Source organism: Eucalyptus grandis, chromosome 9, assembly GCF_016545825.1.
Source record: "Eucalyptus grandis isolate ANBG69807.140 chromosome 9, ASM1654582v1, whole genome shotgun sequence".
NCBI lineage: Eukaryota > Viridiplantae > Streptophyta > Magnoliopsida > Myrtales > Myrtaceae > Eucalyptus > Eucalyptus grandis.
This window is the reverse complement of record NC_052620.1, coordinates 4,870,260-4,883,955: the sequence shown is the minus strand read 5'-3', so window position 1 is coordinate 4,883,955 and position 13,696 is coordinate 4,870,260. Positions and strand designations below refer to the sequence as shown.

General features: G+C 37.5%; 2 protein-coding genes across 3 annotated transcripts; both read right to left on the bottom strand.

Annotated features, from left to right (window-relative positions):
* Positions 1-1,619: 1,619 nt before the first annotated feature.
* LOC120288355 (monooxygenase 3-like) lies at positions 1,620-4,214 on the bottom strand. Its single transcript, XM_039302294.1, has 5 exons — positions 4,003-4,214; positions 3,855-3,917; positions 2,988-3,058; positions 2,545-2,694; positions 1,620-2,125 (listed from the first exon to the last, which is right to left on the bottom strand). Exons 1-5 carry the CDS (start codon positions 4,212-4,214, stop codon positions 1,620-1,622), a joined length of 1,002 nt encoding a protein of 333 aa, XP_039158228.1.
* Positions 4,215-9,390: 5,176 nt separating this feature from the next.
* Positions 9,391-12,914, bottom strand: LOC104418165 (probable mediator of RNA polymerase II transcription subunit 26c). 2 transcript variants are annotated; one of them, XM_010029416.3, is made up of 9 exons: positions 11,996-12,914; positions 11,806-11,877; positions 11,610-11,692; positions 11,399-11,475; positions 11,221-11,270; positions 11,087-11,120; positions 10,850-10,971; positions 10,467-10,560; positions 9,391-10,355 (listed from the first exon to the last, which is right to left on the bottom strand). In XM_010029416.3, exons 1-9 carry the CDS (start codon positions 12,383-12,385, stop codon positions 10,246-10,248), a joined length of 1,032 nt encoding a protein of 343 aa, XP_010027718.1. In that variant the 5' UTR covers positions 12,386-12,914; the 3' UTR covers positions 9,391-10,245. The 2 variants fall into 2 exon arrangements, with proteins under 2 accessions (XP_010027718.1, XP_010027719.1); XM_010029417.3 differs by having other exon boundaries at positions 11,806-11,874; positions 11,996-12,913.
* Between the last annotated feature and the right edge of the window lie 782 nt (positions 12,915-13,696).

Below are 13,696 nucleotides of genomic sequence, written 5' to 3'. Positions count from 1 at the left end.
GAGATAAGGAATAAACAAAGAAGAAAGTGGAAAGGAAAATTTAATACTTTAAAGGAAGCAAGAAGGTGATTGATTTTATTCCAATAATTGCTCGTCTGGAGCACACCACATGGTTGAAAAGCAAGAGAGACAACACCAACCATGCTCTATTGATCAGTCAGCTTCACCCAACTTTGTCCGAATGACTCATGGTTTTGTACTTATGGAATTATTAAGATAGCATAGGGCAAAATGGTCCAGAATGGAACGGGTCCCACCATTTGACCTTAGGAAACTCGGACAAGTATTAAATATTCATGAAAAATCTCTTGGAGAATAGACATATCACTTTCAATATGTTATTATAAGATTTTGTAAAATTATTGTTAACTTTCTATAATTTTAACCTTTAAATAAATGCGTGATTTATTATTTAATATTTTAACATATTCAACAATGAGTTAAGATAATTTCTTCCTAATAAAGGTGGAGCCCTAAACATAAATGCAGTAGAAATTCAAACAATATACGATAAATATTATCCATTAAAATTTCATTTGCAAGACCACTTAGCATGGCCTTCTTTTATTGGATACAAGACTCGTAAGTTCACCACTTGAACAAAATTCTCTTGCGTTTTGAAAACTCAAAATTAAAGCGTCTGTCAAGGATATAAATATCAAGTTAGCTCTCAAGTGTCTTAAAGCTTTATATTAGAGAAACCCATATGCCTTTGCGCTTCAGGTTGTCTTAGATCTGTTCTTCATCTAGTATTGTTAACCGACAAAATTTGAACCTAATTTTCCAAACTTTATGGGCTCTCTTTGTTTGATATGGGTATCTCAAATTTTGATGAGATCGAGCATGAAGTCTCAAATAATATTTGAACTTCGATTTGATTTTTCAGTTTTCTTAGAAAAAGAAGTTTCTTTTAATTTCAAACAAAAGCCAGGCCGGCATGGCCCAATGGCAACCCTTAGGTATGCTTACTCAACTAGAAAAGAGTAATTAATGCTAGACTTACCAGTACTAGTTTACATAATTAGTTTACTAAATGATATGCCAGACTATTATTGACCCTTTAAACAATCAATACTCGAGAATCAATGCCAATTAGGCACATTGCTGGATAAACTAATTTGTAAATAAGTCTTAATAAATTTAGTATATTTCCTTAGGAGATACTCTAATAGCCCCCATTTGCCACCCCAATTATATATTTCCACACCTAGGCTTAGGCCGAAGTCAAGCCTACCTTACATGTAAGAGGTAGTATTATAATATCTAGTCTCCATCTAATAGCTTCGGCTTCTAGAATAATTGGCAGCAATCTCACTAAATCTCACATTATATTAGAGCAAAGTAAGAATAAGAGCACGAAAGAAAGGAGGATGGAATTTAATATATTTCAATATGTCGATAAATAGTACATTAGTCTATTTATAGACTTTATTGGATGACTATTTAAAGTAATAAGATAAACATAATATCACAAATATAATCAGTCAAACAATATGTATAATCAATTAAGATATATGCATAATCTTGAGAGATATAGAGAATCAAGTAAATATCCTAATATCTCCAACACATCTATCAAAATCAAAATAAAGGACCATTAACCATTAGTGATGTGGTAATTAGGTGGAGCTTTTGGATCCCCACGAAGGCAAAGAGGAGACACTAGGAAGCTTCCCACAATCATATCGTGAAATTCTATTCACTACTCTAGACAAGAGGAGCCTATAGAATACAACATCTCTCAGTAACTTCATCATTCCACTGGACCCATCCTGTTGCATATAACCTGAGAAGTATGACGCTGTTATCAACATCGTCGCCCTCAGTCTCCTCTCCTTTGCATACCTCTCTATTGCAAATCCGATATCTTGGGTCATGAGTTTGCAGTGCTTGCAAATCAAGTCACCAAGGTGCTGACCCAACACTACCGCATCCTCGAGCGCCGAACATCCGCCCTGGCCCAAGTCGGGGGTCATTGGGTGCAAGGCATCTCCAGCCACCGTGACGTTTGATTTGGCTAGGTTTCCAAATAGGACGTCCCAAGGATAGCGGAACATCAGGGGGCCCATGTCAAGCTCGAAAGATCGGAGTGCTTGACCACATCGTGGTACACAGGTGGGAAGTCCTTTGCCAAATTTTCACTCACTTCCCTTTGTATCGTTTCTGGATTTACTCCATTCTCCATACCTTGATGAATTGAAACATTAAAAGATCAAAGATGATTAGCAAGTTATTATCAAAGGTGCACCGTACTCCAGCGAATGTTAAGAATCTGGAAAAAAAAAAAAAAGGAAATTCGCAGATATTGATTGGAATATATTTGTAAAAGTCGGCTTTAATCAGTCAATGGTTATCATATACATTTCCCCCAATTGAAAAATGAATTCTTTATAATTATTTCTTTTTTGTTCCCCTACTAAAAGCAATCTGGCTACTTTTCTATGTGGGATATCAAGAAAAAGTGAGTCACTCGATATCTTTAAAAAAAAAAAAAAAAATCAAAACAAAGGGAAGATAGAATGTGAAAACTAGATCTGATGGTACCTTTAGCAGGAGACTTCCCCAGGAAGAACCAGTACAGTTCTTTATCGTTGAGAGTAACAAAATCTCCCCTCTTGCCCACATCCACAAATTGTTGAAACTTGTGGCCGTCGTCTAACCCGTGGCCCTCCGGGAACACGGACAACCCACGTACTGCCCATCAGCCCGAATAGGCCGGTGAGCGAAGTCCTAGACAATTGGCCACGATAGAGTGCACGCCATCGCATCCCACGACACCCTACATGTACAAATCATCGCAGTTCCAATGAATTAAAGTTGGTAAGTTACCGAAACTTATTTGGATTCAAAAAAGGGTAGTCGAGAACTATAGAGACCTTACCTTAGCCTTTATGATGGTCCCATCATCGAGCGTGACAATACAAAATGAAGAGCCTTGTTCTACTTGGGTTTTGATGGAAGTTATCCTGAAGAGAATCGAATGCTACTTGGAGGAAGCTCATCTGCCAGAACTTCCAACAAGACCTTTCGGTGAACCGACCTTGTTAGGGCTCCATTTCTGCTTAATGCATAAGGCATGGTTCTCTATCATTAACAATATGTATAAGAATCCAACCGAAACTAAAAACGAATCAAACTGAATGGAATTTTCATGCAACCTCAGTTCGATTCCGGTTTTAGTTCGGATTATAAAAAAATAATAACCATTTTTTTATTCCAGCTTGGTTGACCGAACCAAACTGAAAATAGCCTTTCTTTTTAATATTATAATTTACAGAATCTCTCTTTTGTCATTAAACCTCTTCTTAATATTACGAAAAAAAAAAAGAAGATCAAAAACCGAATTGAGCCAAACCAAACCGAGTCTTTGGTTCGGGTTATATATGGTTCGGTTTAGTTCAGTTAATGATTCGGTTTAAAGTTAATGCATATCCAAACAGAACTGTTAACACCTCTGATTAGCATATGAAAAACACTGCATAAAATTTATTGAATAAGATTATCCAATTTTATCTGACAAAAAGAGCTTTAACAATCAAACTTGATTAATTGGTGATCTTCTTAAAAATTGAGCTGTGAAAATAGGAGTTATTTGTCCTATTGAAGGTATAATTCTGACAATCATTTGTATCATTTTGAGCGAATGAAAAATAATTAGTAGAGGATTACAAGAAATTGATTGATCTAAAACATTAAACCAGTAAACTAAGGAAGCAAGTGATGATGAAAAGGAAGGTAGAAAACATGAGATGAACTTGAGATTTACCGGTTATTTGCAGCAAAATGCACTTCTTGAATCGATTTAGTCGTGATGAAAAGGAAGGTAGAAAACATGAGATGAACTTGAGATTTACCGGTTATTTGCAGCAAAATGCACTTCTTGAATCGATTTAGTCTGGACATCAGTCACGTATCCCCTAATAGACAAGTACCAAAAAATCAGTAGTTCCACAGTAATCAGACGTTGGTGTTCATGTAGAAAGAGCAAACAAGGACGTTTACGTGGGGATAGGATCGTAGAGGGGTGCGAGCTTGCCCGAAACCCCGAGCGCGTCGAGAGCGAGCCACGCATTAGGCTGGAGACTGAGAGCTGCACCGGTCACTCGCAGCTCCTTCGATCTCTCAAGGACGAGCGCTCGGATGCCGACCTTCCTGAGGGCAACCGCCGTCGCCACCCCCGCGATGCCGGCGCCCACTATCATCACCTCCTCCATCTATTGATCGGTCGTCGCGTGTTGTTGTTCTGAATTGGGATGAGGAGTCACTTATACCATGGTCCCTATTTATCTTGCGAGAAGGTTTTGTTGTCCTTTTGATAGATACGTACCTCCTTACGTATGCTATGGAAACGTCAGTGAATGAATATCACAGCTGCAGTTCGATTTTTCCACTTGTCTAGAATTTTTGCTAAACTATGGGGGTGCAAGGTCTAAATGCACGTGTTTTTGCTTCTAGATGTAAAATACACCATTAAAACAAAATCTTCCCTTTCAAATTTCTTCTGGTGACATAACTTGATATGCCATTACGAAAGCAAATGCGCAAGCAATTCAGGGGTATATAAACAAATCAAACTAAATCGAATTTCCATATATTTTCAGTTTGGTTCAAAAAAAAAAATTGGATAATAATAAAATAATCATTTTACTAAACCAGACTGAAAATCGTCCATCTTCTTAATATTACAATTTACGCAATCTCTCATTTATCATTATACCTCTTTTTAATATTATAGAAATGAAAACTGAAAAACTAAACCAAGTGCTGCAATTTGTTCAAAGCTAATACACACCCAAACAGTTCGGTTCAATTCGGATTTTAAAACTCAAAGTGAACCGAACTATTGACACCCCCGGCAAGCATAGACTTTATCCTATTTGAATTTTCATCCAACAGTGTCTTGTACAGAGCTAGAATACAAATTGGACTGAACTAACGAAGGGTCAACATAAGACATTTAGTCAATCTGCGAATTTGACCCAAATATTGACGTTTTTGCTGGAATTTTGAGTGAAAAAAGATGTCGCAATTTCCAATTCTCAACAACTCAAGCGGGTCTGATGAAATTAATGGGCCCAAAGTGCTCTAGTACTTTAATATCTAAATGAATGCCAAACCCCTCGAGAAAAACTCCTTAATGAGGACCAAGCTTAAAATTAGCAAATGAGGGAAAAAAAAAAATCGAAGTCCTTGTACTGAAGCTTAATAGGATAAGGAGTCTCTTATCTTCTGGTGGCTATTTTTTGAGTGGCAAATTTGTTGTCCTCTTATAGCTAGATACCGTCTTACGTGAGCTCAACTTGTTAGGAACCATAAATGTAAATGAGAAAAAAAAAATCAGAAAAAAGATATACAAATTATTTAAAGAAAAAAGCCACCAAAAATCTTAAATTATGCCAATTATGTCACATTTATCCCAAATTATTATTTTGTGACTAAAAAAAAGTCCAAAACTTGTACTTATGTGATGCATTTATCTTAAACTTGTACTAATATAACACATTTATCCTAAAAATCCTAAATTTGTATATGTGCAAAATATTTACCTTAAAATTTAGGATAAATGTTTAAGTTTAGAGTTTTTAATTTCATAAAAAAGTAAACTAGGGTAAATGTGTTACACGGGTATAAGTTTAGGATTTTTTGAGACACAAGAAAGTTTGAAATAAATGTGTCACATAAATAATTTAAGATTTTTGGTAGCTTTTTCCCAATCATTTACATGGAAAACCCTTCAACATTAGATAGTGAAAAACATGTTGCACTAAGTTGTCTTTTCATTATTGATATTGAATTACAATTACAAAAGAGATAACCTCTATATAACAAGATTCTGGGGCATTGAAACTCATTATAGATTACATGTATACCCTTTTATAACTCGCGACCTTACAAGCAAAAGTGGCACCTCCCACCAATTCATAGTGAAGTTGGATCTGTGAGATTTGGGTTTCAGTTTTGATGGTAATTTTCTCTATCAGATACCACAACTCCATCAATCTCTTATTTTGAGGCAAATTTTCAAAATATCAATAGTTTCCATAGTCTTCACTCGATTTGTATGCCAAATCGTCCTGGTACAATGACACCTCTCATTGCTAACTATGGAGGTCGACTGAGACAGTGCACAATCTAATTTCTTAGTGGAAACATCGGTTAACATATTTGCTTAATTATTCACACGAAGGATTTTCTTCAATAACAATATCCTATGATCTATAAACTGGCAAACATGGTTACACTTCAACTAAATATGCTTTCTCCTTAAATGAAATACCAGATTCTTTACAAGATAAATATTACTTAACTATTATTGAAAGGAACATGGCTATTATTCTCCTTGCCTATCTCCTTCAAAAATTTCTTTAATCAAATCATCTACTTACAAGTTTCAAATGTAGCATCATAATCTGCTTCAATGATCGAGATGGACCTTTGAAGTCTAGATATTTAACTAACTGTAGTACGCTCTAAGATAAAAAGATAACTTGATGTGCTTTCCCAATTGTCCATGTCATCACCAAGATCTACAAATCAACGAATTCTTGTAAAGTCACATTGTTCTTTTATGAAACAAAGTGCCATATCTAAAGTGCCTCTCAAGCATCTTAGTGGCCAATATCGGATCCTAATACTTCATTCTTGGATCAACCATATATCCACTCATAACTTTCATTGCTTGAGCTACATCTTGTCTAAGACACACCATAATAGAGGTGGAAAGTGAAATACATTTTTTGATATTTTCTTGAATAAAAAAGGCATGGCATCAAAATTTTATGTGATGCATTCATTTATAGCACACTGTCATCCAGGCCCAGTTTATATTATCTCATCAAATAAGCTAAAATGATCAAAAAGACCACATCTCAGCATCACCCACAAAACGTGTAGTTAAATGCTTTGCATGTGCAATGAGCTAGTGTAATCAAACTTAAATCAATCAACTCATAGTCCTCAATCTCATGAACAACATACTCAAATTTGAGCTAATTTCATTAATGTTTGGCCTTCAAATCGGGACCACAAATTTGCAACCCTCTTTCCCCTCTTCTCCATGTTCTTCTCGGTGAAAGACATACACACTCTCTCTCTCTCTTGCCCTCAAGCACACTCACTTGCAGGAAGCCATCTCTCTCTCTCATTCATTTTTTACTTTTTGACTCTTTCTTTTTCTTTTATTTAATGTCAGCTAGGCCCCACTAGAGGGAAACCCTGCCAACAAATTTCCCTCTCCGCCTCATGTGGGAAGATTCATCATGCCCACTTTCCTCTTACAATAGTCAAGTTTCATTATGGGCAAGGCTTTGTTATCATATTGGATCCATTATTGTCGATGTGGACTTTTTCTCAAGTAGGAAGAACTTCTCTTCTAATTTCTCTTAGATCCAATGATACTTCACATCAATATGGTTCGATCTTGAATGCAACACTAGATTTTTGTTAAGATAAATAGCACTTATGCTATGATAATGCATGACAAATTTTCTTACTTTAAGCCCAACTCTAACATGAATTTCTGCATCACAAGAGTTCTTTATCTCCTTCGGTGATAGCAATGTACTCCTCTTCAATTAGACAAGGCAACACAATTTTGCAATCTTGATTTCCATGAAATAGCTTTCTCTGCAAAGGTAATCATGTAACTCGATATAGATTTTCGTGAATCAACATTGTCAGCGTAGTCTACATCCGAGTGACCCTCAACTTAGGCTTCACATTTCCATGACACAAGCAAAATCTAGAATTGCCTCTAAGATACCTCAAAATCCATTTAACAATAGTCTAATGCTCTTTACCTAGATTTGTGAGAAACCTACTCACAACACCAATTGTATAAGCAATATCAAGTCATGTACAAATCATAGCATACATCAATTTATCTTCTCTTTTTCACTTGTAGGACACTCATTACTACTTAACTTAAAATGGCCTACAAGTGGAGTACTTACCGGTTTATATGTGCTCATGTTAAATTTTTTTAGCATATTTTCGATGAACTTCTCTTGAGATAGCTGAAGTGTCATGAGTAATTCTCATGTCAATGATTTGCTTGACCGGGAGAAGGTCCTTCATTGCAAAAGGTTTACTCTACTCATTTTTAAAAATCTTGATCTTCTTAGCATCATGCCCACCAATCAACATGTCATCCACATAAAGTCTAGGGCATAGAAAACCTTGTAAAGTCACCAAGATCTACATTGACAAATCACAACCTCATGTGCTCTTCCAATTGTCCATGTCATCACCAAGATCTACATTGACAAAAGGTTGTAAAGTCACGTTACTTTTTTATGAAACAAAGTGTCATATTTGAAGTGCCTCTTGGGTATCTTGGTAGTCACTATCAGTTCCCGATGCTTCACTTTTAGATTAGCCGTATATCTGCTCACAACTTTCATTCTCGTCTAGGACACACCATAATAGAGGTGAAAAGTCAGATACGTTTTTGATATTTTCTCGAATCAAAAACGTATGTCGTCAACATTTTATGTGATGCATCCATTTGTAGCGCACTGTCATCTGGGCCCAACTTATAATAATTCATCAAATAAGCTGAAATGATCGACAAGACCATGTCTCTTGAGATTAAGCATCACCCCCCAGGTGTAGTTCTACACTTTGCATGCGCAATGAGCTAGCGTAATAAAACTTAAGACGCTCCGTAACAAATACGAGACTTATATATGATAACGTCCGGAGAAAATCAATGCCAGTCGACCTCAATCACCCTCTTCTAATTTTCAACGGGGGAAGGGAAACTAGCGTTCACCGTCTGTTTTCTTGGGCCGAACCGACTGGTCGTGCTCATAGAAATTTTGAGGCAACCCAAAAACCAAGCTTCAATGTTTGCTATACTTCTTTCTCCTTTGGTTTGGGACAGCCCCTGGGCCAGGCCGACTCATTGATTTTAAATCAACTTATCACTTTCATGTTCTTCCGGGAAAGCGGGCTGGTGGTAGACTGATTATTACTACTAATGTTTCATCATCCTTGCAAGTTCCAACTAGCAGTTTATGTTGTTTGCTAATGCTGCTGATGACAGAATACTTGAATTTCAATTTCAAAGCTAATTAACAAAATTCAGTTAGTTACCAATATTCAAGCTAAACAAAAGGCCTATAACCTTACTAACATAGGCAAACTTGATTTATTTCTGCGACAATTCTAGCAAATTTTGCAGAACTCACTCTTTTAACTTTTAATTTAATCTGAAATATCTCTAGACTGGGCAAATTATCCAGATATTAACAGATAGAATGCAACAAGACTTTTTTTTCGTAATTTTGCAGATTCGTAAAATGTCTTTTATTTTCAAAATTTGGAAGGAAAGCCATAAGTATAATTCAAAAGTAGATGATAGAAACAGGCGAATGTTATCAGACATTCTATAAGTTAACCAATTCTCAAATGAATTTCCACTAATCGACTCCTTGATTTAGTTGTGCAGACCCAAAAGGGCTTTCAAGAGAAGCAAACTATCAGTAAGAATGCAATCTTGATCTTCCTAAACCTGACTCTGCTAGCTGAGAACTCGACCATGCTTTGCAATTTGACATGTTGAGCTTTATACACTCTTTACTTCCATGTCTCTGAATATATTATAAGGGAAGAAGACAACAGAAACTGTGTAAGCTACGTAATATTGAAGCTACAACAGTGTTCTACAGTTCTTTTTTTCCCAGACATCATGCAGTCCTGCTGGACCTATGGCAAGTAACCAGCTTGGTCTAAAGTCAAAATGAGTTTTTCTCCTTTTCAATCGAAAGAAAATTGAGCTGAAACCTTGTTTCCATGAAAGCAACCGATTAACAGACTCAAGAACTGGGGAGTATTTTTCCAGAGAAAAAGTTGGGAAGAAGACCGGCAGTCTACCAAGAAACTTTGCCTAGTAACAATCTCAGAACACAGCGAACCCCTCTTGAGCAGCCACCGTCAACAGCAAAATGTTTGGGAAATTTGTGGGGAAAAGTTCAAACTTTTCAAGGAAAACCCCCATCTCCTACACAGATGGCTCAGGACAAACTTCATAAGAAAGCCACAGTGCAAACTGCAAATTATACTTTCTTAAATCAGAGTTTTTGGGTTTTTCGGTCCTCAATAAGGAAGAAATATGAGGAAAATGTTGTCATTTATAGGACCCAAAAATAGTTTTTGAAGGAAGAAAGGGGTTTCAGATTTCCCAGTTCCTGCAAAAAGCTTCTCTCGCTTGTATTGTTGTTTCTGTGATGTCTGCCATTCATATCACCAGTGCTTCCCCTGAGAACCACCAGCTTTGTTCTTTCCAAAGAAGGCATTCTTGGGTTTTGGTATCTCATGAATGTCCATCACTTGAATCGTTCTTTGCTTTTTAGCTTCACAAAGAACATACAACAATAGACAAGCAGAATGAATCAGTACCAAGTCCACTTAAAGAAGAAAAGATCGATGCAGAAAAACTCATACTGCTCCAAGTAAAACCCAACCGTTTTCAGCTTCTTTATAATTCGCTTGAAGCCTTTTCCTCGCTGAAGCCAGCCTCGCAGCATCAAAGCCGCTCTCCTTCTGCTCCCTCAGTCTCTGTAAATTCCAATAAAATGATCAATATCACAATCCAATATTAATAGAGAAAATTTCTACGGAGCACATATACCATATGCCCACGAGTTCTCCGTACTAAGGCAGCTTGTCTTTTAAAACATGCAATTACTTTGTTCAAACCTAAATGGCTTGCTATGCCACATCAAGATATCATATGAGCCTCTCGTTGAGCAGCTTGATATAAATTTATTCACAGGTTGCATCTCTTGGAAGCCAGACATGTCATCATGTTAGGAAGTGTAATTCGGCAAGAGAACCGGATCATTACATTTTGTGCAGAAGCAGATGCTGAAACTCGTGGATGTGGTTTAGACGGAGTTTCTTTGCGCACTACCATCTTGGCCTTGGCTTCTGGCTCTGAATAGTTTCTCTCCGAGCCAGAACTTCCATCTGTGTTTAGCCAAAGGAAGAAAACAGTATCAGACAAGATAATTTAATCAGGACAATTGCTATAGAGTTAGAATGAACCGAATTGTCTGAGTCGGATTCCAAAGCCTGAACTCACTTTGCGGATTTGGAGAGTGTCCAAATTCAGGAACCTAGGGAAAAAACAAAGAATTAGAACAGAAAACGAAAAATGAGTTTCATCAATTTTCACAAAGGAAGGACCAAAATGAATATTGGAAACACTTCTTTCACCTTGGAGTAACCGTTCTGTGGAACTTTCTGCTGGGGCGAGTCTCCATCAGCTGCCAGAATGTCAAGTTACAATTTTCAACTAGCTTGTGGTATAGCATCATCAGAGTTGTATTCACTTGCTCTTTGCAATATAGGATGATTAATTGTTTCCTCTCTCAAATAGAGAATAATCTTTTACCTCCCAAAAGTGCGGAGGAGGCAACTTCTCCAGGCTGATTCACAGTTACCCATTCGTCCACAATTGCTTTCCATTTCCTGCAATACAATAACCAAATTCAACATCCCGACATGCCCAGAACTTGCTTGAAACAATCATTCCATCTCCGCCTAAAGACCAGGAAAGTTTTTGGTCAAGAACATCAAAAGTTACAAAGTACTGGTTTCCCAACCTAACAAGATGCTTCACAAGTCGCCGAACATCATTTGATGGATGCTTCCGGAACTGGTTTACGTGCCTTCCGATATCAGTTTCCTACCAACCACAACAAGCAGGAAATTTACTCCTACCAAAACTGAAAGTTTATAAAAGTCGTCCTTTTTTTTTTTTTTCCTTTGCGATACCAATAAGCATTCCACAATAATCACCTCCAGAGCTTGGAATGTAATGTCCATATCTGCTAGACTCTGAAGCAACTCAACCAGGGAATCTGCAGACTGCTAAACAGATGCCAATCAAACACCATAGAAATAAATCAAACACTCTGCTTCAGAGACAGAAAAAAGCAACTAACCACAATGAAGATACGAAATTTATCCAGACAACATGAAACAAGACCTGATCAGGGTCCTCAAGATGCCTCTTAATTTCGAGAATCCTTTTCTGCTCATCATCGAACAAACCCCCAAACGGGTCCAACTCGTCATTCATGTCCGTCGATTGCGGCGTGGAGGGTGAATTCGCCTTCCCTTCACGACCCTTGGCCTTCTCTTCTTGGACTGGACCCCTGACTATGTGCCCATTAGGCCTATCCACCAAACCATCAGTTTGACAGCTCCCACACTTTGCAGACAAAGTGGCTGCATATAACCGCTCCACAATCCCATCCCTCCTCCTCTTCAACTCATCGAAATTGTCCAAAGAAGCCACCGTTATCGCCGTGTCGATGAACGTCCAGACATCAACCCCTGAACTCTCCAACACCGTCCTAAAGTCATCTAAATCCATGCTAACCTCCAAACGATCGAAACAATCAAAACCCACCTCCTAAATCCCCGAGAAACTGCTTCCTATCCCAACTACAAGAAGATCTACAGCTCCCCGACGCTGGAATATTTCAAGAACCGCGTGCTCCGGGATGACGATGACCCATCCCCAGATCTGCCACGCTCGATAGAACAAGAAACTCAAAAGCAGAATCGAACTCCGAATCAATAAAGGGTCCGCTCACAAAACAGGGGTTCCTTCAGATTCCCGAGCTGAAAACTGCCCCCAACCCAACAACGATCAGGAGCCGCAACGCAACGATCGTCAAAGATCTGGATCTGACTCCGCGTTGACCAACAACCCGACACCCCGCCCAGAAATTATCGTTGGAGAATCGAAAGTGAGGAGCAAAACAATCAGAGAAGACGAGAAAACGCTGGAGTGGAAACTGTCGGGGAATGGGTACGACGCAACATCAGCTTTCCCCGTTTCCGCCTTCTTGATTTGGGGAATAATCGCGTCGGACTTCTCCTTTTTTTTTCTTTCTTCTTTCCTTTTCACAAGGTTGGGACAAAAAACGGTATATTCTTAAAAAGCTTTTTTTTTTAGCAAACTCCTATGGTACAAATTGAGGTTGATGAAATTAAGGAGAGTTCGGGAAAACTTGTATATTACGGGTATTTCCGAATGCTCATCAACAATAATTAGTATCGGTTTTCAATAACATTAGACTCACGAAGCGCGACAGAAAGAATCTTAAAAAATTATACATTCCGATAGAAATTTTGGACAAGTTTTGAAGAAGTCTTCTCATGAATGTTTCCAAACACTAATTAAGGTAGTTAGCATCGATTTTCAGAATATTAAATACACGAATTATGACAAAATAAAAAAAATAATATTTAAAATGATTATTTTGTACTCCAAGAATAAAGAATAAATTGCTAGTGAAAAATAATATATATTTTATTTTGGCGGAACATATAGAAGAGAGAAATAAATAAAAGATTAGGGAGTCCCCATGGCCCAGAAGCAGATTTTTGGTTTCTTGTGGTTTAGGAGATGAATGGACAAGAGCAAAGGAGGAGAAAGAAGAGAAGTGGTCAATGATGGGGGCTTGGGGCTTTCACACTTTAGAGTCATGTGGGGCATAACGATTTTGGTTTGGAGAACTTATTTTTATAATTTTAAATGAGTCTTTTCGTGTTGGAATATGTCTTGTTTTAATTCTTTCTTTTTTCCAAGGGGCATTATTCTTCTCTTTATTGTTTTGTGGGCAGCGCATAACTAATATATTATATACATGTACATTTATATTTGGGTGCGATGGAA

What these genes read in the sequence shown, in the direction of transcription:
- LOC120288355 (XM_039302294.1), bottom strand. Translation starts at nt 4,214, where the DNA reads ATGGAGGAGGTGATGATAGTGGGCGCCGGCATCGCGGGGGTGGCGACG. An exon ending in CATTTTGCTGCAAATAACCG is followed by an intron (nt 3,059 to 3,854) that starts GTAAATCTCAAG and finishes TGCATTAAGCAG; the next exon opens with AAATGGAGCCCTAACAAGGT. An exon ending in GGGGAAGTCTCCTGCTAAAG is followed by an intron (nt 2,126 to 2,544) that starts GTACCATCAGAT and finishes AATTTGGCAAAG; the next exon opens with GACTTCCCACCTGTGTACCA.
- LOC104418165 (XM_010029416.3), bottom strand. Translation starts at nt 12,385, where the DNA reads ATGGATTTAGATGACTTTAGGACGGTGTTGGAGAGTTCAGGGGTTGAT. An exon ending in ATCTTGAGGACCCTGATCAG is followed by an intron (nt 11,878 to 11,995) that starts GTCTTGTTTCAT and finishes GCATCTGTTTAG; the next exon opens with CAGTCTGCAGATTCCCTGGT. An exon ending in CATCTGCTTCTGCACAAAAT is followed by an intron (nt 10,561 to 10,849) that starts GTAATGATCCGG and finishes TGGAATTTACAG; the next exon opens with AGACTGAGGGAGCAGAAGGA.